Consider the following 25,655-nt stretch of genomic DNA (forward strand, 5'->3'; position numbering starts at 1 on the left):
CAACATTGGGCTTAATTATAAAACTAAGCCAATGATCAAATAAGTGGCTACAATGAGTATCTCCACATGTCTGTGCATAACATGGAATCCACATTGACCAATAGGAACTGTGTAAGGCTTCTTTTCTCCTGTAGTGGTACTGCAGGGAGTTTAGACATTTGCTGCCATTTTTCCCTACAGCCTATAACCAATCAGCTACTAAATATTAGTTCCATCATGGTATCTACCAGTGTTCACCATAAAGCCCAGCCATCTCCTACGGAACTCCTCCGATTATGACACGGAAGAGTTCTAAAGACACTTCTCGGAGTCAGAATTGCAGTTGGCATTTCCTCCTGACACAGAGAGTTAGTAAAGTGAAATCCGTCATGACTATCCTTCAGTCAACAACTGACTACTATCATGTCATCGAGGAGCTTGGTAGAGGGACGTTTGGAAAAGTAGTGAAGGCTCGAAAAATAGAAACGGGACAATTAGTGGCCATCAAAATGATCGACAATGATCAGATAAGAAGCCGCGTGATCAAGAACGAGATCAAGCTGCTTAGTTTCATCAGGCAGTCTGTTCTAGATGAAGCTCATCTTGTACGTTTCTTTGAACATTTCCATATCCGAGATACGTTTTACATGGTCTTTGAGCTTCTACAGAAGAACCTTTACCAATACCAGAAGGAGATCAGGTTTGCTGCAATTCCTTTAAGACACATAAGAACCATCACGATTCAAGTTTTAGAAGCTCTGTCCAAGTTGAAAGAGCTCTCTATTATCCATACTGATATAAAACCGGAGAACATAGTGTTGGTTGATCAAGTAAGATGTCCATTTAGAATTAAAGTGATTGATTTTGGTTCAGCCAGCATCTTAAGTGAGATTAAACATGTGAAGGAACCTTACATCCAATCGCGCTTCTACAGAGCTCCAGAAATTCTTCTTGGTCTGCCTTTCTGCGAGAAGTTGGATATGTGGTCTCTCGGCTGTATTATTGCGGAGCTCCACTTTGGTTATCCACTTTACCCTGGAAAGAATGAGTACGACCAGATCAGATACATATGCCAGACGCAAGGGTTGCCAGACGATTATTTATTGAATGCAGCAAGTAAAGCCCTCTCCTTCTTTAAGCAAAATGTAGACACCAAAGGAAAAATCCTATGGAGGATCAAAACTGAAGAAGAATACCAACTGGCAACCAAAGTGAAACTTGTGGAAAGAAGAAAATGCATCTTGAATTCTCTAGACCAAATTGAGAGTTTGTATACAACTATGTTCCATTACCCAGAGTTAGAAGTCTTGGCCGAACGTTATGACCATAAGAATATGGTGGATCTTATGAAGAGGATGCTATCCTGGGACTCGAAAAGAAGGATAAACCCTACTACAGCCATCAAGCATCCATTCATTTCTCTCCAACATTTGAAGGTACACCATAAGAACACAAAATACTACCAGCTGTCAAAGCAGTGCCAAGATAAGGCCACACAACCAGAGCAAACTCCAGGAGACCACCAAGGTTTGCCATTGCCCAACTATTTCCAAAGTCAGATAAAAGACTCTACTGATGGAGAGGAGCTTGAAAGAATTATTGAGCGTATGAATTGTCTGCACTTTGATAAGTCTGCTGAAGAAGCTTCAGCCCATAAGGAGGCAAGCCATGCAGACCTTCCTCATGATATACATGATCCACCATGTCATATCAAACCCCTTCACCCAGAGTCGAGACAGGAGATCGTGGTCACTCAGTTGGATAATTATCACATGCCAAAAACCACGTTCAACGCTCTTCATTCATCTCCAAGCAATTCCAACATAGAAGAACAAAGAATCTCAGAGAAACTAGAGGCGAGTGCAACATGTAGATTAGCTTATTAGGAGCGATATTGTCTCTAATCTTACCTTCGCTTTTTCTAAAATCCGATTTTGTGATGGGAAAGAGATTGGTCTTAAGTGCATGTAGTCGGGGTGGAAACTCATTCTTACAATTAGGTTCCATTATATTTTTGCACAGTTTGACCTTTACAGGATCTTTGGTTGTCTTCACATTCAACTTTTATGTGGTCTATTGCCATAAGTCAGCTGAAAGAAGCTTAGAAAGAATGCTATAAGCTCCTTATCAGACCTTCATGGCAAGCTCACTGCTGGATTTTCAGTTACCTCATTCTGCAGCCATCAACGGTCGTATAAAATCGGACCCGAATGAGACAGCTGAATTGAAATATATGAAGCGGCCACACTCGGGTGAGGAGAGCCGCCGGCCAGTCCGAGCATTGCGCTCCGATCTCGGTCTGAATTATATGGCGCCTTTAGGGGATGGAGTATGACCAAAACTATGAATGGTTCCCAAAATTATACTTATCTGATCTTGCTATTAATTTATAGAGAGAAACTAAACAACACGGCACAGCAACTCTCATTACCAGAGAATGGGATAACAAGGGCAAGTGGAAAACTGGCGAAGAAAAGTACGGAGACTTCTCCAGGAAAGAGAGCCTATCGCCCTGCAGGTCACGAACGGCCTGTGTTACAGATATCTGCCACTGAGCAAACCAGATGACTATACAGGGGCCCAGCCCGGAGCCCTTCAGACAAATAAATCCTTTTTATTTCAATTTACTGAGATTTATCCCTTGTTTTTTTTATAGCTACTGAATAAGGTACATGAGCTGGGTGACAACTCTTGGGTGCTCTCCAACAGCAGACATATTGGTTGTCAGTCTTCTCTGGCTGCACATCAAAAAGTGCACTATAGCTCAAGCTCATGGGACTTTTTTTCCCCCGAAACACTACAGTCCCTTAAGGACCCAGATATTTTTAATTTTTCTCAAAACAGCCATATGAGGGAGAGAAGTTATAGTTTTGAATGACACCATTGATCTTACACTATAAATGCCAAATGGAAGGTCTTTTCTATTGTAGTGGCATATACACTCACCGGCCACTTTATTAGGTACACCATGCTAGTAACGGGTTGGACCCCCTTTTGCCTTCAGAACTGCCTCAATTCTTCGTGGCATAGATTCAACAAGGTGCTGGAAGCATTCCTCAGAGATTTTGGTCCATATTGACATGATGGCATCACACAGTTGCCGCAGATTTGTCGGCTGCACATCCAAAGATGCTCCATACAAGGCAGGATGGATCCATGCTTTCATGTTGTTTACGCCAAATTCTGACCCTACCATCCGAATGTCGCAGCAGAAATCGAGACTCATCAGACCAAGCAACGTTTTTCCAATCTTCTACTGTCCAATTTCGATGAGCTTGTACAAATTGTAGCCTCAGTTTCCTGTTCTTAGCTGAAAGGAGTGGTACCCGGTGTGGTCTTCTGCTGCTGTAGCCCATCTGCCTCAAAGTTCGACGCACTGTGCGTTCAGAGATGCTCTTAGGCCTACCTTGGTTGTAACGGGTGGCGATTTGAGTCACTGTTGCCTTTCTATCAGCTCGAACCAGTCTGCCCATTCTCCTCTGACCTCTGGCATCAACAAGGCATTTCCACCCACAGAACTGCCGCTCACTGGATTTTTTTTCTTTTTCGGACCATTCTCTGTAAACCCTAGAGATGGTTGTGCGTGAAAATCCCAGTAGATCAGCAGTTTCTGAAATACTCAGACCAGCCCTTCTGGCACCAACAACCATGCCACGTTCAAAGGCACTCAAATCACCTTTCTTCCCCATACTGATGCTCGGTTTGAACTGCAGGAGATTGTCTTGACCATGTCTACATGCCTAAATGCACTGAGTTGCCGCCATGTGATTGGCTGATTAGAAATTAAGTGTTAACAAGAAGTTGGACAGGTGTACCTAATAAAGTGGCCAGTGAGTGTATATATATATATACATACACACACACACTGTATATAGAAACAAAATTGGGACAGCATCCAGTATTACCGCAATTGTTGTGCAGAGCTTTCCCAACCAATGGTCCAATGGTTTCCAATCATAAGAATAAAAAAGGAAAACAGCACACAAAAAATAGAAAAAAAGTGGACTTTAATGCCTGAATGGCGTGGCACGCCGTTCAGGCATTAAAGTCCACTTTTTTTCTATTTTTTTGTGTGCCGTCTTCCTTTTTTATTCTTATACTGTATATATATATATATATATATATATATATATATTTATTTTTTATTTTTTTTTTCAGAATCTTGCATTGAAAAAAGGAAAAAAAAAAAAAAGGTCTGTAATGTTATTTTTTCGCCCATAGATCCCTACGACTGCTTGCTTTTTGCTCATGGAGCTGATGATTTTATGGATGCCATTTTAGGATACTTATGACATTTTGCTTTTTATTGCATTTTTTTTTAGAGATGTAATGTGTCCAAAAATGGCCATTTAGGCATTTTTCTTTTTTGTGGTTAAAACATACGATTTAAATAATTTTTATCTTAATATATCAGGCATTTTTGAACACAAAGATACCAGATATGCTTCTTTGATATTTCTTGAAGGGGTAGAAGGAGGGAACAATTTTATTTTTTTAGGAGGTGTGAAAATGAATGAAGATTGTGGACTGAAGCTCAGTGTTTACCTTTCAGGTAATAAAATTGCCCTAACATATGTAAAAAAAACAAAACACTATTCCCATATCACAGTCTTCGAGGGAACTTACAGTTTTCTCCAAATAGAGAGAGACGTCCAGATCGGCAGTTTGAATGGACAAAGTATGCAGGATACGTGCAGCCATGGATATATCCCATCCGTAGAGTCGGCAGCTGAAACCTCCAAGGAGAGGAGTTGCTCTTTTTTGGCATCATCTGCAGCTGCTGATGGGAGAAGGTGGCATTACATGGCACACAGTTCTATGAATATATGAAACAGGGGCACTCAGCTCACATGCCTGGGTGCGCAGCAAAATACTCCACTCATAGCAACAGTCCAAACAATCGCCGGCACTTACATCTTCTGAAAAGAATCATTTTATTGGTATAGTAGTATAAAAAGATATATAAACAGTTGAACACAACAGCACAAAAAATAAAAAGGCAGAAAAGAAATATCCACTGCGCTCCCAGGAAACATGTTTCAGACCTGCATGGTCCTTTTGGCAAGCCTTGTGTAGGTCTGAAACATGTTGCTTGGGAGCGCAGCCGATATTTCTTTTCTGCCTTTTTTTCTTTTTGCCCTGTTGTGCTCAACATTTTTTTATGCCTTTTTATACTACTGGATCAATAAAGTGATTATTTTAAGAAGATGTGAGTGCCAGGCTATCGTGTAGACTGTAGTTATATGAATAGTTGAACATGTAGGATATAGCTGAGCTAAGCCAACATAGCCAGGTCCATAGTTCGCAGAGACCCTCCTCTCGGACATCCATATACACTTTTAGGCCAACTCATCTAAGAGCGTTATGATTAAAGATGGCTAAATATTACAAATAAAAAAAGATCTTACAAAGTCATGTGTACTTTATTTTTGTATTGATGTAAATTTGACACTCAAACAACCCTGTATAATAAATGAGACCAGCTCGGTCATAACACACATTAACTTTATTCCCATACCATCAAATTGATTATTTTTGCTCCCCATTAAAAAGTCCTATTTCCAGATAAAGTTCAGATGTCTCCAGTAGGATGGAGGTATATTTGTTCTTGTAGAGCAGCTGCAGCACACCATAATGCTGTCACACTTAAAAGGGATGGTCCGAGCTAAGCCGAAAGAGGTCAACTGGAGAAATAGTGCTAAAATAACGAAAAAAGATTTACTCAAATTCCATTCTAGTGCCGATTCCCACCAGTGCACTGCTTACATATACCAGATCATATTCTGGCTTTAGCGGCATACGGCTTTCTGCTTAAAGGGGATGTCCACTTTTGCAGAGTATTTTATTTTTTAATAATTCATGTATTTGGGGCTAAAAATAATAATTAAAAAAAACATGAAGAATGTTATACTGTTTTGCTTTTACAGGGTCTTCGTTTCCCTGCATATTCAACTTTCTTGGGGTTAGTGGCTATAAATCAGCTGAGAAGAGTTAGACCATCAGAACGAACTCACCCATGGATTCTCAGTTAGCAATAGACAGTGCAACAGAGGCTATAGAAGGCAAACAGTGCAAATTTTATATTGAAAGTCAATTGCAAAAATGATTTTTAGCCCTAGTTATATGCACTTAAGAAAAAAAACAAAATTTCCTACTTAAAAGGTGGATAACCCCCTTTAACTTTGATAACCCTTTTTAATGCAAGAAGGTGCTGAGCTTGCAGTGGTAACAGTAAAAGATCACGGAAAATTCCTCAGAAAAGTGCTTCAGTGGTCAAGGTTTCTATGCCAAGGATGTTAACGGAAGACAGGCGTCATCTTTGTTCATCTGTGGGCAGAATACTGGAGTTCTCACTTTGACCTAAAGGTTTGGAAGCGCTTTACTACCAATCGTTTTTTTTTTTTTTTTTTTTCCACATTGTCCTCAGAAGATGCACTTTTCTTTGTAGGATGTCAGGGAGTGAATGACATGGCTGTAATTGGAGTCCCAGTCTCTCAAGAACACGGCTTCCAGCTGTTTCTGCATGGTGTTTGTGGCGTTCACAGTACATGTCTGATTTACTACGAGTGCGGATCCTGCCGTGCGGATGAAATAATCTCCAGCCCAGTTGGAGGTACCTGGGGAGATACAAAGCCTCCATCAGTAATGGGGTAAGCAGACAGGACAAGACATCTGAACATTACTGATCCACGTCTTATGGATCACTAAAAGTAATCTATTCCTGCAGTGATTAAAAAAAAGATCAGATCTGAATTTGGCCTGTTTCACACCTCAGTGACTCCGGTACGTTTAGTGACAGTTTTCTCACGTACCGGAGACACGGACACACAAAATGAATGGGTCTATGCACATGTCAGTGTATTTTGATGGACCATGTGTCCGTGTGCAAAACACACAGACATGTCCATTTTTACCCGGACACATGGCCCGCCAAACGTCCCGCACACAGAGAACAGTGTACACTGTCTTCTGTGCGCATGGACGGCAGCAGGGGAAGCAGCGCTACTGTAAGTCGCTTTTCCCCTGCGTGTGGTGCTGAACCTGGCTATTTTCCATTGTCCCTTGCTGTGATGGCAAGCAGCGCGAGCAGGGGACAATGAATGAAAGAAAAAAATAACGTGGTGTCCCCCCTATATTTTATGACCAACCCGGCAAAACTCACAGGTGCGGGCTGCTATTCTCAGGCTGGTAAGGGGTCATGGATATGGGCCTCCCCAGCCTAAAAAAAAGCAGCCTGCAGCTGCCCAGAAGAGGCGCATCTATTAGATGCGCCAATTCTGGAGCTTTGCCCGGTTCTTCCCACTTGCCCTGTAGTGGTGGCAAGTGGGGTAATGAGGGGTTAATGTCACCTTCGTATTGTAAGGTGACATTAAGCCGGCTTAGTAATGGAGAGGTGTCAATAAGACACCTATCCATTACTAATCCTATAGTTGTTAAAGGGTTAATAATAATAATCTTTATTTATATAGCGCCAACATATTCCGCAGCGCTTGATCAAACACACCACACAGTTAGAAAAAGTCTTTTAATTAAATAAAACAATATACTCATTTTTTCCATCTTTCTAACTCTGCCATTCCAAGCGAAGCTCTCGATCTCCTGAAAAAAATGTCAAAAAAATAAACCAACAATATACCATACCTGTGCCAGCTGATTTTTCCCAAGCTGAAGAGTTCATTTTAGTTCAGGCTGCCAGGGAGCACAGCTTCGTCACAGCTAGTCACCGAAGGTCCGCTCCCAGCTTTTCATTCATTCCCCAGTAGTTTACAGCCGAGAGCGGTCGCATTAGCAGCGCTCCCGGTTGTAAATTGTAAATTCCCCTAGATATGGATAACTGCGTGGGACTGATTGTACGCCGGACAGGTATGGGTATATTGTTGGTTTATTTTTTGGACATTTTTTCCAGGAGATCGAGGGCTTCGCTTGGAATGGCAGAGTAATAAAGATGCAAAAAATGTGCATATTGCTTTATTTCATTAAAATATTTTTTTCTAACTGTGTGGTGTGTTTGATTAACCCTTTAACAACTATAGGATTGGTAATTGGTAAGTGTCTTATTGACACCTCTCCATTACTAAGCCGGCTTAATGTCACCTTACAATGGGAAGGTGACATTAACCCCTTTTTACCCCACTTGCCACCGCTACAGATGACAACCGGCTTCAGCACCACAAGCAGGGGAACAGCGCTTACTGTAGCACTGCTTCCCGGCGGCCGTTCTCTTGTGGAAACACCACGGACATGGACTTACCGATGTAGGCCACTCTATCTGTCACCATATACTTGTTGTGGTTTACACGAGCAAAGGGGATCGACTTCTGCTCTGGAGATACTGGAACGATGAAGATTTTCTGAACAGAAAATGGTAAAAAGAAAAACCACAGGATAAGTAAATCACTCACTTCTAGTTATAACATACACATGTACTGAAGGTTACAGGAAGTAAAATTAATCTGCCAATATCAAATGCTTATGAGGGTCTTCAAACTGTTCACCCCAATAGATGCTGCAATAACTATTGGGCAGCTCAAAATAAAATGACCCTTTTGTTCTCTGGGAGATAAGCTGCTGCCAGAGGCGAGAGCCAGCAGTCCCTACTGAAAACTTAGGAATGCTCTTCAGACACATATTCAGGAGTTTTAGGCCGACAGCTATCGCATATGTCCAATTTTCCATACAGGTGGGCCGACAAGTCCGCTTACCCTGGGACCCTTTGCAGGATAATATTTAAACAAAAAATCTGAATAGAAGGTGATCAGCAGACATACCACTTCTACGTTATAGTGGGACTTGTTATTCTGCAGAGCGTCAAGCGAGTTCAGGAAGGGGAACATATTTGGTTTAGAATTTGCCCAGCAGCTGATTAACAGACGGACGGTCACGTGTCTCTCGTAAACGGCTTTTCTCAGATGATTATCAATGACGGGCCAGTACCTTAAAAAATCAGGAAGGAAGAGACGAAGTAACGCAAACTGAAAAGAGGTCATGAGAGTGAAAGGGACTACAACCATCTGAGCAGAAAGAATACACTTCTTACACTTACAAGAAATACATTAAAAAAACTTGTCTCGCTTCTGCAAACTGAGACCACTGCTTTGTGGTGGTCAGCCTCCCAAATCAGAGGCATAAATAGATATCTAATAAAAATGATATATATTATATATAAAATGTTATTTTTACACAAATATCTATATATCTTTTTTTTACTTCTCTCTGAGTTTCAACAGTTTGTAAAAAAAAAAATAAAATAATAATAATAATATATTGAATATAATAGTGTTTGTATACACACGCATACATACACTATTATATTTAACATATTATTTTATTTTTTTTACAAATAGTGTTGGAACTTGAGAAAAAGAAAAAAGTTTTCCCCATACTGGCAAAGCTATATGGAAAGCCATTGTGCCCCCTACTTTGAAAGCAGAAAAAAAAAAATCACATGACCCAGGTCCAACGTTCACTTAGGGACTCGGTGGCAGCCAGACCAGGGCAGTGTGGACCTCCTCAGCACCTCTTGCAATGGTTAGAACCCTGCCATGACATGGCATCATTTGAGACCTGGCCTTGCGTCATAACATCACAGGGCTCTAGTAAATTGTCCAGGATGCAGACATTCAAGTGCGGCCAAGGCAATTCACACTGCCCCGGTTCGGCTGCCAGGGAGTACTGAAAAGAACGGCGGACCTGGGTAGTGTGCATCTATTTTCATCATCTCTAGCTCTTGGTTATTGGCCACGGTTCTCCTATCTGAGTCTGTGACCAAGGTTGGGTTCTTTTTGTCTTTTACACTTTGGAACCAAACAAAAGAAGTTATGTCTAAAATGGATCCATAGCATAACTGATGCAAACAGAAGTAGAACCACGCATTGATTATTATGGGGTCCGTCTGGGTTTTGTCACGTGTTAGCTTTTATGAGCAAAAAACACTGTTCTGCATGATGCACTTTTTCTTCCATTGTAAAGAAGGACACATACCAGAACCCCGATAGACCCTATAATAGTCAATGGTGCCCCCCATTCTCCACTTGATTACGTGTACATTAGTTATGAAACTGATCCGTTTTCAAGATTTATTCCATTCATTTCTAGAATGGAACAAACAAACAGAATTGGTGAACACGTGTGAACGCAGCCCTAGAAAGGCAGCAGCCTCATTTCTTCAGTCTCTGGGCTGAACAGCAGATACATAAGATTTTCATGCGATCACTTCCCAAAGACTCTAGGAATGGCAGCTGGGCATACTGCGCTATGCTTTACCTACAAATGTTCAATATAACACTACAGATTAATACAGGAGCCATGATCAGTAACATCACAGCCAGGGCAATTTTATATCTCTTTCAGGTCTTTTATTCCATGCATCATTTTCTTTGCCACCTTTTCTATTACCTCCTTGGTTTAGAAAACTCTTCAGTGGGTGTATAATCCATGACTGAGATATACACAAACTTCTTGGCGTCATCTATTATGCTCAGGATGGAGTCTATATCGTCCGTTCTCCCCTTCGCAGACAGCGGCGGGGGTGAGCTCTAGTGAACAGTTAAGAAAAAGTGAATGTCGCAGTTCGTCCTGCCATTATCTGACGCTTGGTCGTGTGGACTACAAGTGACAAGTAATGCTGCACTTACAGACAGGTACACGTGGGACTCGGTGCTGTTTAGGGACACTTCCATGGGAGTCTCCTTGTTGTAAATGGTGGAAAACGTGTCTGGCCATGGAGAAGGAATAGTAGCGTTTGCTTCACCAAGTACCCAATAAGCCTCAAAGATTTTTTCTAAATCTTGGGCAAGACAAGTGCAGTTGTAGACAGTGCTCCCCAATTCTTTAACCTGTCAGTGAAAGTTATTAATAAGGTATAATTAATTAAAAGTCAGCCAAAATCTGTCCATGCGCAATAAATAAAAGTTGGCTGACCCTGAATCAGCTGATAATCTTATGTGCATATCATAAGGAGAAGATTAGGCGTGATGCATGTCAGCATATCTGATCCTTGGTTTATTGCCAGTGAGAACAACCAAAACCGATGTTAGCCGATAACAGTAAATTACCTGCGTTAATGATCTCCAGTCCATGTTGGCGCTGCCAATATATATATGTTTGCCATCCACCACCCAGAACTTCGTGTGCAGCACGCCATTAGTCAACTGTGGCAGGTCTATGACCCGAATCTCAGCTCCTAGGTCCAGACAACAATGAGAGATTGAAGCTAGACAGTTATAAACTTAGTAGTGTAATCTGCTGCAATGTGACTATTTAAAGGGGTGGTTACATCTGACACATTTCTGTGTGGGGGCAATTTTCTGAGCTCCCATAAAAGAGAGAGGGCAGAGCATTAGTGATGAGCGAACGTGCTGGGATAAGTTTTTATGTGAGCATGCATGGGTGCTAACCGAGTGTCTTCGGTGAGCTCGAATAATATGTTCAAGTCCCTGAGGCTGCATGTCTATCGGCTGTTCAACAGCAGCAACACATGCAGGGATTGCCTGTTTGTTAGATAATCCCTGCATGTGTTGCGCCTGTCGAACAGCCGCGGGGCCTAGAACATATTTTTCGAGCACGCCGAAGACACTCGGTTAGCACCCGAGCATGCTCAGATAACATCCTATCCATGCACATTCACTGATCACTCCATTACTGACAGTGAGTAAGGCCGGTCCCAGTGGTGCAAACATCATCTTACTAGACGCTTATGTCATATCATATGAACGTGCCAGAAATATCTCAGATAGTAACATCCCTTTAACGTAGTGCACACTTTTGTTAGTCAGTCAGAAAATACATCCCTTGATTTTCTGGTGTTGGGAGGCTGAATACAAGTTTTCTCCATTGCAATCTTGTAAAGCCGCAAAAGCTCCCCTCTATATTACCAAACTAAGGCTAGACTCTTACCGCTGGCTCTCAGTGCATTAATATCTGCGTCTTTGGTTGGAGATCCTGACGGGTTGACTGCAACTCTTAGGTTGATACCTCGCTGCTTTAATTTGATCATTTCTTGTAGAATTTGTTCCCCCTGTAAGCAAAAATGATTTGCTTCGTTACTTGTTTTATTTATCAAGTGCACATAATTTATAATAGAAAAAAATGCTAAGTTGCGTGCATTTTTACTATGTGCCTACATTCTCGGAATAACATAAGGCGTTTCCTACTAAAAGTCTACCTAGGGGTTGGGGTTTGCATGCAAGGACTGAGCTGCTGCAAAAAAAAATATTAAAAAATCAGTGCAAAATTGAGCAGATTTTGTTTTGGATTTGATGCTGCACATTTTCTACACTTGATGTGCAAAAGGTTTCTGCCCCATGTATACAGCCCAAAAACATGGCTACAAAATCTGAATATTTGTAGATCCCTTCCAATTATATTGACTTGAGCTGCCTAACCCCCATCCCAAAAAAATAAAGTGGCTCAGAGAAAAGGATTTTACGGTGAGTACACAAAAATCCCTGTATATATGTTTCTGACGAGCCTGCTCTGCCTAGAGTATTACAATCTCCAATAGAAAAAAAAAAAAAAGTTGGGGAAAATTTTCATCTACTTTCTATTCTATTTCCTCCATCGAGATCTGTTTGTTGTCAGTGAATGAGACAAGCTTGTCATTGCAGAATTCTTAAAGCTTTTTCATAAAACTTTAAAGCCCTGATATTCTAACATTAGATAGAAAACCTGTTTGGACACAATATAGCTGATAAGACAGACCACAAATATAAGCAATCAGTTACAGGGTGACATAAGCGCTTTACAGACGCAGCAGACATATTTTACCTCTTGAGCAGAGGGATGCTTGGTATGGGTGTCATTATTGGTCAGGGTCCAGTAGAAAGATGCGATGTCAACACTGCTCTCAGCTTGGCTTAGGAGGGTCATCCAGCTCTGAAATACTGAAGGACTGATGGTGGAGTTGGGACAATATTCCAGCCCTTCAGGGATACTTTCCACTAGAACGATACTAAGATATAAAAAGTTGTGAAGTTCATGCAACCACAGCGACTCTGCAGCAAGTAACAACATGTCCACATCGCTCTGATCTGATCCCCTCATACCTGCAGATTGTTATGGATCTGAGTCCTGATCCACCAAACCTGCAGATTGGTGGGGATCTGAGTCCTGATAACCTTATACCTGCAGATTTGTGGGGATATGAGTCCTGATACCCTCATATACCTGCAGATTGGTCGGGATCTGAGTCCTAATACCCTCACCAATCTTGCAATAGATCACCTCCCCGAGAAGTGCACAGCAAGTTTGTGCACACCTACAGGCTGCAGTACAGATTCAATTGAAAGAATAGGGTACGAAGCATAAAATAAAATGTATAGATGTGATTATATAGATTTTTTTTCCCCCCTCAACCGGACACCAGCTCTATAAAAAAAAATGGAAAACCCTGTCATTAGTTGACTCACTTGCACGGATCGCTGCAGCTGTTGTCTTGCTTCACCAAGATCTCCATCTTCTCAGTCGAGCTTGAACAGAGCAATGGGAATAGCAGAAGCTGTGCGGCCATGAGACAGAAGAGCACAGTGACCACAGTGGCAATGACCAAAGCACACTGATAGTACTGCAAGGAAAAGAATATATATGTTATTCTACCACTCACACCCAAACACAGAGTGCCTAGAAAATCCCCCAAAAATGCGGTAGAGAAATTTCAAATATTACTGTAATGTGGCAGAAAGAGGTAAAAAGAAGAAGTCTACACAAAGAAAAATAACTAAAAAATTGCTACCTAAGGTGTAAGGATCCAATTTAACACGATTCAATAGCTTTCTTGATGCATACAGTAACGTATACTGCAAACACCACACTTATAACAAGCACTTACTAATAAAAAAAGCATACACTCACCGGCCACTTTATTAGGTACACCATGCTAGTAACGGGTTGGACCCCCTTTTGCCTTCAGAACTGCCTCAATTCTTCGTGGCATAGATTCAACAAGGTGCTGGAAGCATTCCTCAGAGATTTTGGTCCATATTGACATGATGGCATCACACAGTTGCCGCAGATTTGTCGGCTGCACATCCCAAAGATGCTCCATACAAGGCAGGATGGATCCATGCTTTCATGTTGTTTACGCCAAATTCTGACCCTACCATCCGAATGTCGCAGCAGAAATCGAGACTCATCAGACCAAGCAACGTTTTTCCAATCTTCTACTGTCCAATTTCGATGAGCTTGTACAAATTGTAGCCTCAGTTTCCTGTTCTTAGCTGAAAGGAGTGGTACCCGGTGTGGTCTTCTGCTGCTGTAGCCCATCTGCCTCAAAGTTCGACGCACTGTGCGTTCAGAGATGCTCTTAGGCCTACCTTGGTTGTAACGGGTGGCGATTTGAGTCACTGTTGCCTTTCTATCAGCTCGAACCAGTCTGCCAATTCTCCTCTGACCTCTGGCATCAACAAGGCATTTCCGCCCACAGAACTGCCGCTCACTGGATTTTTTTTCTTTTTCGGACCATTCTCTGTAAACCCTAGAGATGGTTGTGCGTGAAAATCCCAGTAGATCAGCAGTTTCTGAAATACTCAGACCAGCCCTTCTGGCACCAACAACCATGCCACGTTCAAAGGCACTCAAATCACCTTTCTTCCCCATACTGATGCTCGGTTTGAACTGCAGGAGATTGTCTTGACCATGTCTACATGCCTAAATGCACTGAGTTGCCGCCATGTGATTGGCTGATTAGAAATTAAGTGTTAACAAGAAGTTGGACAGGTGTACCTAATAAAGTGGCCGGTGAGTGTATAATGATGTAACATCTTCTGTATACAATGTTTTGCACACAGATTTCTATATTACCAAATCCCCAGCTATACAAGTTTGTTATTTGAAGATAGACATACCCTGCGGGCACTGTTCTGTAAATGGCCCATATATACCAGATGTTCTTCTGCCTCCTCTGGGGAGGATATCTGGGGAAAAAAACACACACACCCCACACATGAGTACAGGGATATTCCTTAGATCTAGATAGATCAATCCAAAAAAAGTCTCATAATTCATCATTTGTTTTGATAGATAAATGTTGGGTGTCAGAAAACTGAGCAGAAGTAAAAAAGACGGAACGTTTCCCTAAGAAGCCTACATTCACACAATGGCAGATTTCTGTCTGGATTTGGGCACGGAAAATCTGTTGCATTTTACAGTAGCAGCAAAGTTTTACCAAATCACATCCGACCACTGCAGAAGGATATGTGACTGTAAACTGCCCACTGTTCAGATTATAAAGGGAACTTGTCATCTGATTCATGATGCCCAAACCACGACGTTCTTCATTGCAGCCGTGAAGTTTTTATGCTGTAATGTTGCAGAGTTTCAGATAAAACACTCAGGAAAACCCATCAAAGATAATGTGTCCCCGATGACCAGTCCTGGTGGCTTCTCCACATCCCGTTCCCATCGACCGACACGTCAGCAGATAGTGGAGTTTTTTCAGCTACACGTCCCCATATTTTCTACATCATCTATGTTGAACCAGTCCCCATAATAGGCCACAATTAAAAAGTGGCGGAGAAGTACGAGGAGAGATTCTCCTGAATTTTCTCTTTTGCCACGGAAAACCAAAAAAAAAACAAAAACAAGCAAGCAAGTTTTTGAGAAGCTGAAATCAGTAACAATGGATGAAAATAAGATGTGTGGTAAACTAAGTACTCACTGGTTTGTAGACAACTTTTGGTTTCATTGTTGACCCAGTTCTGTAAAGTCACAAAAGTTCTGATCAAGAAAAAAGGAGGCAAAAATTACTATTTGGTCAGGAAGTGTTCAGAATTTCACATTATTCAAACATTCAGTCCAGCTAAAGATCCGGTCAAGAACGTGCTGTGTGATGAGTATTTGGCTTAGTAATAGGTCATCTAATATTTAATATCAGCCAAATGTGTGGTCACTCATTTCCGCAGCTCCTGACCACTATTGTTCCTCCAATTGTTGATGTGCTCCTTGTATTCAGAGATAGGGCTTTAGGTACAACCCCGCAGATTGCAGAAGTTACTGAAGGTCAGGATGTGTAATCGAGTTTTAGACAGAAGAGACCGGCATGTGACTAGTCACCATGATTCACAAGGTTTGGGGTTTATTGCTGATCTTCCAACTATTCAGGAACATTCAGCTAGATCGGGATTCTAATGTTCAGCAACTTTTTTGACGATGACAGCAGTCACGTGCCACAGAACACCGGCTGCATTCAATTTAAGAAGATTTATAAAAATATATATATATTTCACAAAGGGTAAAGACTCAGTCAGCTACCCTAAACCATTATCAAAATACTTTGGTCAAGGCTGAGAGGTATATAAGAGTCCGTGGAGATCAGGTTAGGAGACCGGTGACCATATAAATGATGGATGTGTGATGTGATCCTTCCTGAAGACAAGCTCCCACCAGAGATGTCCAGCAGCTTCTTCATTCCCTCTCACCAATAAGAACACATACAGGCTCGACCAGACCAAGCGGGAATGCAAATAGTAGAAGGTGGTTCAGAAGACATGGGCACAACCCATCAGCTATCGAAAGTGTATAGGCACCTGTAGGAGGACCACACACATGACATATCTACTCACCAAACCAACAGATGCCACGTGTTCTGTCCAGAGAAAAGGACATAACCTGCTACCAAACACCTCTGATGGCATCTTCTCCAAGAAAAAAAGGATAGTGCATATTGAAATCCAACTGCCCAATCCTTTTCTCACCAAATATCAGGGAAAAGTCCCACCCCACCATTTACATTAAAAGCTGATATTACTGGTGAGGACTGGGGATGTAGGAGCATTTGATTTATGCCTTTGCAAGCTGCATATTTTGGTTATGGCATGGACTACCCCGGTGAATAGCTTCCAGTACAGATAATGCTCAGGACTTGATGCATTTGATCACTTTGGAGGCTACAGATCTACTCAGGTCACAAGATAGGAATTGCAGCCAATTTCCCATCACATGCTATGTCCGTAGTTCCCGTGATGCGAGGCAGAGCAGCAGGATACTGACCTACATTGCAGAGCGGTGATTCATTCGGGTGAGGTGTTCGACAGGTTTCAGGTAGGCCAAGGATAATGCAGCGCCATGGGCAGGACTGCCCTAAATAAATCACGGACTGAGCTCTGACATGGGGAATTCAATTATTTTTTATTTGATTGGGGCAGGTTCCAGGGCTTGGACCTCCACCAATCAGTAAGGTATCACCTAACCGTTTTTTTTTTAACCGGACAACCCCTTGAACTCTGCTGAGAGCAACTCACCCATCTCCATGCGCCGGTACTGGATGATGGGTAGCAAAAATGACTTGTGGAAATATTAAATATACCTTAGGCTTATTTCACACTTCCAACATTCAAGGCCCAAGTACGGACTGCGGACCGGACCAACTTATGACTTCAGAAAATTAGGTCATATTTCTGAATACAGTCTAACAGCAGAGGGGACAACTGAGACGTGACGATTATCCTGGGCTGGGGTACTTGGATATATGGGAGGGCAACGCGTTTAACCCGTTATGGTGGCTGAAGGAAAGCCTGACCACAGCTGTCCTAACAGAACACGGTACTCTTATTATTATTGCTGCATGGTCTTCTTATTCTCATCGGATATTATGGGGAGCTGTTCCCTATTTTTCCTGCATGTTCCAAGGACATGTCACCTCCCCCCCTAAGGGCCGTTCAGATATAAGTACATGAAATACAGAAGTACATAGCAAGGTAGACTTTACATTGTTTACCAAGGAAGTACAAGACGCGCTGACACGTCATAATCCCTCCAGCTCATAGACGGGCGCAGATTGTATTGTGAAACCTCCCAGCTTCTAATACCTCCCATTCTTTGTCATTATCAGGGGGGTTGGCGAGAACAGGAGAGAAGTAACTAAAGACTATGCAGCAACTACAGGGCAGGGTTGGTTTTCTGCACTGACAAAATAGAGCACTATGTTGGAATAATTTGGCCTAAATGATTTTTTTTTGTCTTTTCTTTTACTATATGGGTGCCTTTTTAGCCATATCAAAGCTTTAAAATGTTGCATGTAAATGACCCCATACACATTAGAATAACTTCGGCTGATATTAACGGGTGCAGCCGATGCTCTCATGTGTCTCATAGGGATGTCGGCCGACTGATCATTGAGGAAGAGGTCGATTGGATATGTCCGAATTCAGACCGCTGATCAATTTGTTCTCTCTAAAGATGATCAGCCAGCGGCTTTTCGAAAGAGAACACAGGAACGTTTGGCCGAGCAAGTGCTTTAGAGTATGGGGCGAGCGAACATAAAAATGACAAGCAGTAGGAAGATTAAAAAAATAAAATAAAATTTTAAATTTTTTTTTTGATAAACATAAGAAATATTGTAGACACCATAATGATGGAAAAATAAAAAAATACAAAAAAACGGATGAACCAAGGCCTTAAAGGGATGTTCCACGACTGATTTTCAGGAGCGCAGCATTGCTCTACCTCTCGGCTTTCTGAATGATGTGATCGAGCTACTGATCCAACCGCTGGTTTGAGATGTTGATCTGTGCGCTCTCCCATGCGGCATCGGAGGAGAAAAGCGGCGCTGGAATTGGCCGGGTCAGTGTAGCTTCAGAGGAGCACTCGCAAAGTGATGAAAATAGCTTGTAAGAGCTGCGCTCGTTGCCTAGGAGACCGGCCGCTGCTGATAGACTGCAGTGGTGGCTGGTAACCTGGGTCAGTAAACAATTAAAAATACCTTTGTTTTTTAAGATTGGAGAGGATTTTTAATATTGAATGAATTGCAAAGTTCATTGTTTTAACAAGAACTTTGCAAGAAATTTTGTAATAACCTTTTAACCTTATGGAAAATCCAACTTTTTTTTACAAATAAGCAAAAAAAAAACCCAAAAAACAATCATTAAGTTTAATTAAAAGAAAGAAAAAAAAAGTGCAATGAAAGCAGAAACACATTTTCGACCTCATTGTATATAAATACTACAATATACATTCACCACGATATAATGTACCGCAATAACTGCAGTGAGCAACTTTTGACGAGTGTCACTTTTCCATAAGGCACATGTGATCAGAGCGTCCGATTGTTGCGGTGCGGTTACTGCACTGTATGACGGATATCGTTAGATATAATAATAATATCGATGTGGTTTACACCTCACCCAGAACACAGAGAACGCAGGGTCTGGATACAAGGACTGAGGCTCAGAAAGAGGTGAACCAGAGCAATAGGAGACTAGTGGCAGCATGTCACACAGAGACGGGTGCGAGACAATAGGGATCCCTCCTTGTATCCATACAACTGAGACAAAACCTACCGAGAGCTCAGCAGGCAGCGTCCTCCTCCAGGGTCATCTGTGCAATACAAGCAGCTGCCCAGACAGGCCTGGTGTACAGGGGGCCGTACTGGGGGCCGGGCAGGACGCGGCCAGGAGGGGCCTCTGCAGCTGTGGCTTCCTGATGTAGGAGTGGTTATTATTCAATTCCAGGGCTGCAAAGAAGAGAGCAGAGAAGTTTTATATAGCACCATTAATTCCAAGGTGCTGTACATGAGAAAAGGGGTTACGTACAGGGTTATACATAACGTTAACAGTAAACAAATTTAAGATGACAGACTGGTACAAAGGGGAGAGGACCCTGTCCTTGCGGACTTACAGTACATTCTACGGCAGTGTTCCCCCCAACTCCAGTCCCCAAGAGCCACCAACAGGTCTTGTTTTCAGGAATTCCATAGTATTGCCCTGGTGATAATTGCATCACCTGGACAGGCAAACATTCAATCACCTGTCCAATGCTAAGGAAATCCTGAAAACATGACCTGTTGGTGGCTCTTGAGGACCGGAGTTGGGGAACACTGTTCTACGGGATAATGGGGAAGAGACAGGAGGTCGCGGGTGCGGCAGTGGTGAGGTGGCAGCTCTGGTGGTGGTGAGGTGGCAGCTCTGGTGGTGGTGAGGTGGCAGCTCTGGTGGTTGGTGAGTTGACAGCATGGTTATTGCAGGCTGTAGGCTTTCCTGAAGAGATGGGTTTTCAGGTTCCGTCTGAAGGATCCGAGGGTGGTGGATAACGTGTTGAGGCGTGGAATTCCAGAGGATGGGGGATATTCGGGAGAAATCTTGGAGGCGGTTGTGTGAGGAATGAATGTGTGGAGGAGAGTAGGAGGTCAGGTAGAACAGAGGGAGAGAGGTGCATGGATTCAGGGGTGCAGATGATGAGTTTCCTTTTCATTTGTAAATGTCTTAAACTTCCCCAAGTTTTAATTTTTTTCATAAGCACCTTCCAAGAACTATAACCTTTTTTAACAATAGGATATGTCACAGCTCACCCCCTCTTCCTGTACAATGACTGATAACACCTCTATATACAGTAGATAACACAGGATCCACCATTCACAATAGGTGATGTCACAGCTCACCTCCTCCTCCTCCTGTACAATGACTGATATCACCTCTATATACAGTAGATAACACAGGATCCACCATTCACAATAGGTGGTATCACAGCTCACCTCCCCCTCCTGTACAATGACTGATAACACCTGTATATACAGTAGATAAAACAGGATCCACCATTCACAATAGGTGATGTCACAGCTCACCTCCTCCTGTACAATGACTGATATCACCTCTATATACAGTAGATAACACAGGATCCACCATTCACAATAGTTGATGTCACAGCTCACCTCCCCCTCCTGTACAATGACTGATAATATCTCTATACAGTAGATAACACAAGATCCACCATTCACAATAGGTGATGTCACAGCTCACCTCCTCCTCCTGTACAATGACTGATAACACCTCTATATACAGTAGATAACACAGGATCCACCATTCACAATAGTTGATGTCACAGCTCACCTCCCCCTCCTGTACAATGACTGATAATATCTCTATACAGTAGATAAAACAAGATCCACCATTCACAATAGGTGATGTCACAGCTCACCTCCTCCTCCTGTACAATGACTGATAACATGTAATAATTATAGGGGATAACTCAGGAGACTCTTTGCGTGGAACAAGACAACTACAGGACACAGTTTTATAAGTGGTAAAGTCTATATTATCACACGGTGATTCAAACAGATGCAGAGAGAAACTCAAGTCCACAACACTTGGTGTAAATATTAAACGCAGCTTAGCAGTCTATAGGAAACTTCAGAGGAAAATGCAATCAAGCAGAAAGTCTATGAAGCACAGTTATTCTTGAGGATACTTGACACGAATAAATCCTTGTCTTAGTCCAAACACAGATAGATAAGCTTATAAGGCAGTTCAAATCATATCTTAGCTCAACCATGGAGGCATGGTTAATAGTCTCAGGTTTTTGCAGAGCAGAAACAGCTTACATGTCCAGCAAATGAGATGGAAGTAAACACGAGCAGCAGATGAAGGAGGATTACTGGAAACTGGTATATGCAGCAGGAACTCAGAGCACAATAGCAGGATCACCACACAGGTTCACAGGAGCAGGTATATAGCCAGGGAGTAACCAGAGGTCAGGAGCTGGATGCAAGGCAGAATACTCTAGCACAGACTGAAGGCTGGGGTGGAGTTTTATAGCAGGAAGACACAGTGCACATGAGACCAAAGACGCCATCTTGGAAAAGGGCAGTAATGCACGAAAAGTAAAAAATGTTCAGAGTCCTGACATAACAACTCTATATACAGTAGATAAAACAGGATTCATCATTGACAATAGGTGATATCACAGCTCACCTCCCCCTCCTGTACAATGACTGATAATACCTCTATATACAGTAGATAACACAGGATCCACCATTCACAATAGGTGATGTCACAGCTCACCTCCTCCTCCTGTACAATGTTTGATAACTCCTCTATATACAGTAGATAACACAGGATCCACCATTCACAATAGGTGATGTCACAGCTCACCTCCTCCTCCTGTACAATGACTGATACCTCCTCTATATACAGTAGATAACACAGGATCCACCATTCACAATAGGTGATGTCACAGCTCACCTCCTCCTCCTCATGTACAATGACTGATAACACCTCTATATACAGTAGATAACACATGATCCACCATTCACAATAGGTGATGTCACAGCTCACCTCCTCCTCCTGTACAATGACTGATAACTCCTCTATATACAGTAGATAACACAGGATCCACCATTCACAATAGGTGATATCACAGCTCACCTCCCCCTCCTGTACAATGACTGATAATACCTCTATATACAGTAGATAACACAGGATCCACCATTCACAATAGGTGATAACACAGCTCACCTCCCCCTCCTGTACAATGACTGATAATACCTCTATATACAGTAGATAACACAGGATCCACCATTCACAATAGGTGATGTCACAGCTCACCTCCTCCTCCTGTACAATTACTGATAACACCTCTATATACAATAGATAACACATGATCCACCATTCACAATAGGTGATGTCACAGCTCACCTCCTCCTCCTGTACAATGACTGATAAATCCTCTATATACAGTAGATAACACAGGATCCACCATTCACAATAGGTGATGTCACAGCTCACCTCCTCCTCCTCATGTACAATGACTGATAACACCTCTATATACAGTAGATAACACAGGATCCACCATTCACAATAGGTGATGTCACAGCTCACCTCCCCCTCCTCCTGTACAATGACTGATAACACCTCTATATACAGTAGATAACACAGGATCCACCATTCACAATAGGTGATGTCACAGCTCACCTCCTCCTGTACAATGACTGATAACACCTCTATATACAGTAGATAACACAGGATCCACCATTCACAATAGGTGATGTCACAGCTCACCTCCTCCTCCTCATGTACAATGACTGATAACACCTCTATATACAGTAGATAACACAGGATCCACCATTCACAATAGGTGATGTCACAGCTCACCTCCTCATGTACAATGACTGATAACACCTCTATATACAGTAGATAACACAGGATCCACCATTCACAATAGGTGATGTCACAGCTCACCTCCTCCTCCTGTACAATGACTAATAACACCTCTATATACAGTAGATAACACAGGATCCACCATTCACAATAAGTAATGTCACAGCTCACCTCCCCCCCCTCCTGTATAATGACTGATAACACATCTATATACAGTAGATAACACAGGATCCACCATTCACAATAGGTGATGTCACAGCTCACCTCCTCCCCCTCCTGTACGGTGACTGATAACACCTCTATATACAGTAGATAACACAGGATCCACCATTCACAATAGATGATGTCACAGCTCACCTCCCCCTCCTGTACAATGACTGATAATACCTCTATATACAGTAGATAACACAGGATCCACCATTCACAATAGGTGATGTCACAGCTCACCTCCTCCTCCTGTACAATTACTGATAACACCTCTATATACAATAGATAACACATGATCCACCATTCACAATAGGTGATGTCACAGCTCACCTCCTCCTCCTGTACAATGACTGATAAATCCTCTATATACAGTAGATAACACAGGATCCACCATTCACAATAGGTGATGTCACAGCTCACCTCCTCCTCCTCATGTACAATGACTGATAACACCTCTATATACAGTAGATAACACAGGATCCACCATTCACAATAGGTGATGTCACAGCTCACCTCCTCCTCCTGTACAATTACTGATAACGCCTCTATATACAGTAGATAACACAGGATCCACCATTCACAATAGGTGATGTCACAGCTCACCTCCTCCCCCTCCTGTGTAATGACTGATAACACCTCTATATACAGTAGATAACACAGGATCCACCATTCACAATAGGTGATGTCACAGCTCACCTCCTCCTCCTGTACAATGACTGATAACACCTCTATATACAGTAGATAACACAGGATCCACCATTCACAATAGATGATGTCACAGCTCACCTCCTCCCCCTCCTGTATAATGAATTATAACACCTCTATATACAGTAGATAACACAGGATCCACCATTCACAATAGGTGATATCACAGCTCACCTCCTCCTCCTGTACAATGACTGATAACACCTCTATATACAGTAGATAACACAGGATCCACCATTCACAATAGGTGATGTCACAGCTCACCTCCTCCTCCTGTACAATGACTGATAACACCTCTATATACAGTAGATAACACAGGATCCACCATTCAAAATAGGTGATGTCACAGCTCACCTCCTCCTCCTGTACAATGACTGATAACACCTCTATATACAGTAGATAACACAGGATCCACCATTCACAATAGATGATGTCACAGCTCACCTCCTCCCCCTCCTGTATAATGAATGATAACACCTCTATATACAGTAGATAACACAGGATCCACCATTCACAATAGGTGATATCACAGCTCACCTCCTCCTCCTGTACAATGACTGATAACACCTCTATATACAGTAGATAACACAGGATCCACCATTCACAATAGGTGATGTCACAGCTCACCTCCTCCTCCTGTACAATGACTGATAACACCTCTATAAACAGTAGATAACACAGGATCCACCATTCACAATAGGTGATGTCACAGCTCACCTCCTCCCCCTCCTGTGTAATGACTGATAACACCTCTATATACAGTACATAACACAGGATCCACCATTCACAATAGGTGATGTCACAGCTCGCCTCCCCCTCCCGTACAGTGACTGATAACACCTCTATATACAGTAGATAACACAGGATCCACCATTTACAATAGGTGATATCACAACTCACCTCCTCCTCCTGTATAATGACTGAGAACACCTCTATATACAGTAGATAACACAGGATCCACCATTCACAATAGGTGATGTCACAGCTCACCTCCCCCTCCTCCTGTACAATGACTGATAACACCTCTATATACAGTAGATAACACAGGATCAACCATTCACAATAGGTGATGTCACAGCTCACCTCCTCCTGTACAATGACTGATAACACCTCTATATACAGTAGATAACACAGCATCCACCATTCACAATAGGTGATGTCACAGCTCGCCTCCCCCTCCCGTACAGTGACTGATAACACCTCTATATACAGTAGATAACACAGGATCCACCATTCACAATAGGTGATATCACAACTCACCTCCTCCTCCTGTATAATGACTGAGAACACCTCTATATACAGTAGATAACACAGGATCCACCATTCACAATAGGTGATGTCACAGCTCACCTCCCCCTCCTCCTGTACAATGACTGATAACACCTCTATATACAGTAGATAACACAGGATCAACCATTCACAATAGGTGATGTCACAGCTCACCTCCTCCTGTACAATGACTGATAACACCTCTATATACAGTAGATAACACAGCATCCACCATTCACAATAGGTGATGTCACAGCTCACCTCCTCCCCCCTCCTGTATAACTGATAACACCTCTATATACAGTAGATAACACAGGATCCACCATTCACAATAGGTGATGTCACAGCTCACCTCCTCCTCATGTACAATGACTGATAACATCTCTATATACAGTAGATAACACAGGATCCACCATTCACAATAGGTGATGTCACAGCTCACCTCCTCCCCCTCCTGTATAATGACTGATAACACCTCTATATACAGTAGATAACACAGGATCCACCATTCACAATAGGTGATATCACAACTCACCTCCTCCTCCTGTATAATGACTGAGAACACCTCTATATACAGTAGATAACACAGGATCCACCATTCACAATAGGTGATGTCACAGCTCACCTCCCCCT

General features: G+C 42.4%; 2 protein-coding genes across 2 annotated transcripts in view; one reads left to right on the forward strand and one right to left on the reverse strand.

The window, feature by feature from the left end:
• The first annotated feature begins 288 nt into the window (after positions 1-288).
• HIPK4 (homeodomain interacting protein kinase 4) lies at positions 289-2,600 on the forward strand. The gene is made up of 2 exons (XM_077285560.1): positions 289-1,835; positions 2,373-2,600. Exons 1-2 carry the CDS (start codon positions 369-371, stop codon positions 2,532-2,534), a joined length of 1,629 nt encoding a protein of 542 aa, XP_077141675.1. The 5' UTR covers positions 289-368; the 3' UTR covers positions 2,535-2,600.
• A 2,783-nt stretch (positions 2,601-5,383) lies between these two features.
• Positions 5,384-25,655, reverse strand: part of PLD3 (phospholipase D family member 3) — a 56,023-nt gene continuing 35,751 nt past the window's right edge. Inside the window, exons 2-13 of the mRNA XM_077285561.1 lie at positions 19,251-19,423; positions 15,632-15,690; positions 14,820-14,888; positions 13,386-13,540; positions 12,745-12,928; positions 11,875-11,995; positions 11,034-11,161; positions 10,614-10,814; positions 10,375-10,514; positions 8,748-8,913; positions 8,231-8,330; positions 5,384-6,596 (exon numbers count right to left, since the gene is read on the reverse strand). Of these exons, the coding sequence (XP_077141676.1) occupies positions 6,403-6,596; positions 8,231-8,330; positions 8,748-8,913; positions 10,375-10,514; positions 10,614-10,814; positions 11,034-11,161; positions 11,875-11,995; positions 12,745-12,928; positions 13,386-13,540; positions 14,820-14,888; positions 15,632-15,658 (1,485 nt within the window). The 5' untranslated portion in view covers positions 15,659-15,690; positions 19,251-19,423 and the 3' untranslated portion in view covers positions 5,384-6,402. The remainder of the gene's footprint in view (positions 6,597-8,230; positions 8,331-8,747; positions 8,914-10,374; positions 10,515-10,613; positions 10,815-11,033; positions 11,162-11,874; positions 11,996-12,744; positions 12,929-13,385; positions 13,541-14,819; positions 14,889-15,631; positions 15,691-19,250; positions 19,424-25,655) is intronic.

This window comes from Ranitomeya variabilis, chromosome 2 (assembly GCF_051348905.1).
Source record: "Ranitomeya variabilis isolate aRanVar5 chromosome 2, aRanVar5.hap1, whole genome shotgun sequence".
Classification (NCBI taxonomy): domain Eukaryota; kingdom Metazoa; phylum Chordata; class Amphibia; order Anura; family Dendrobatidae; genus Ranitomeya; species Ranitomeya variabilis.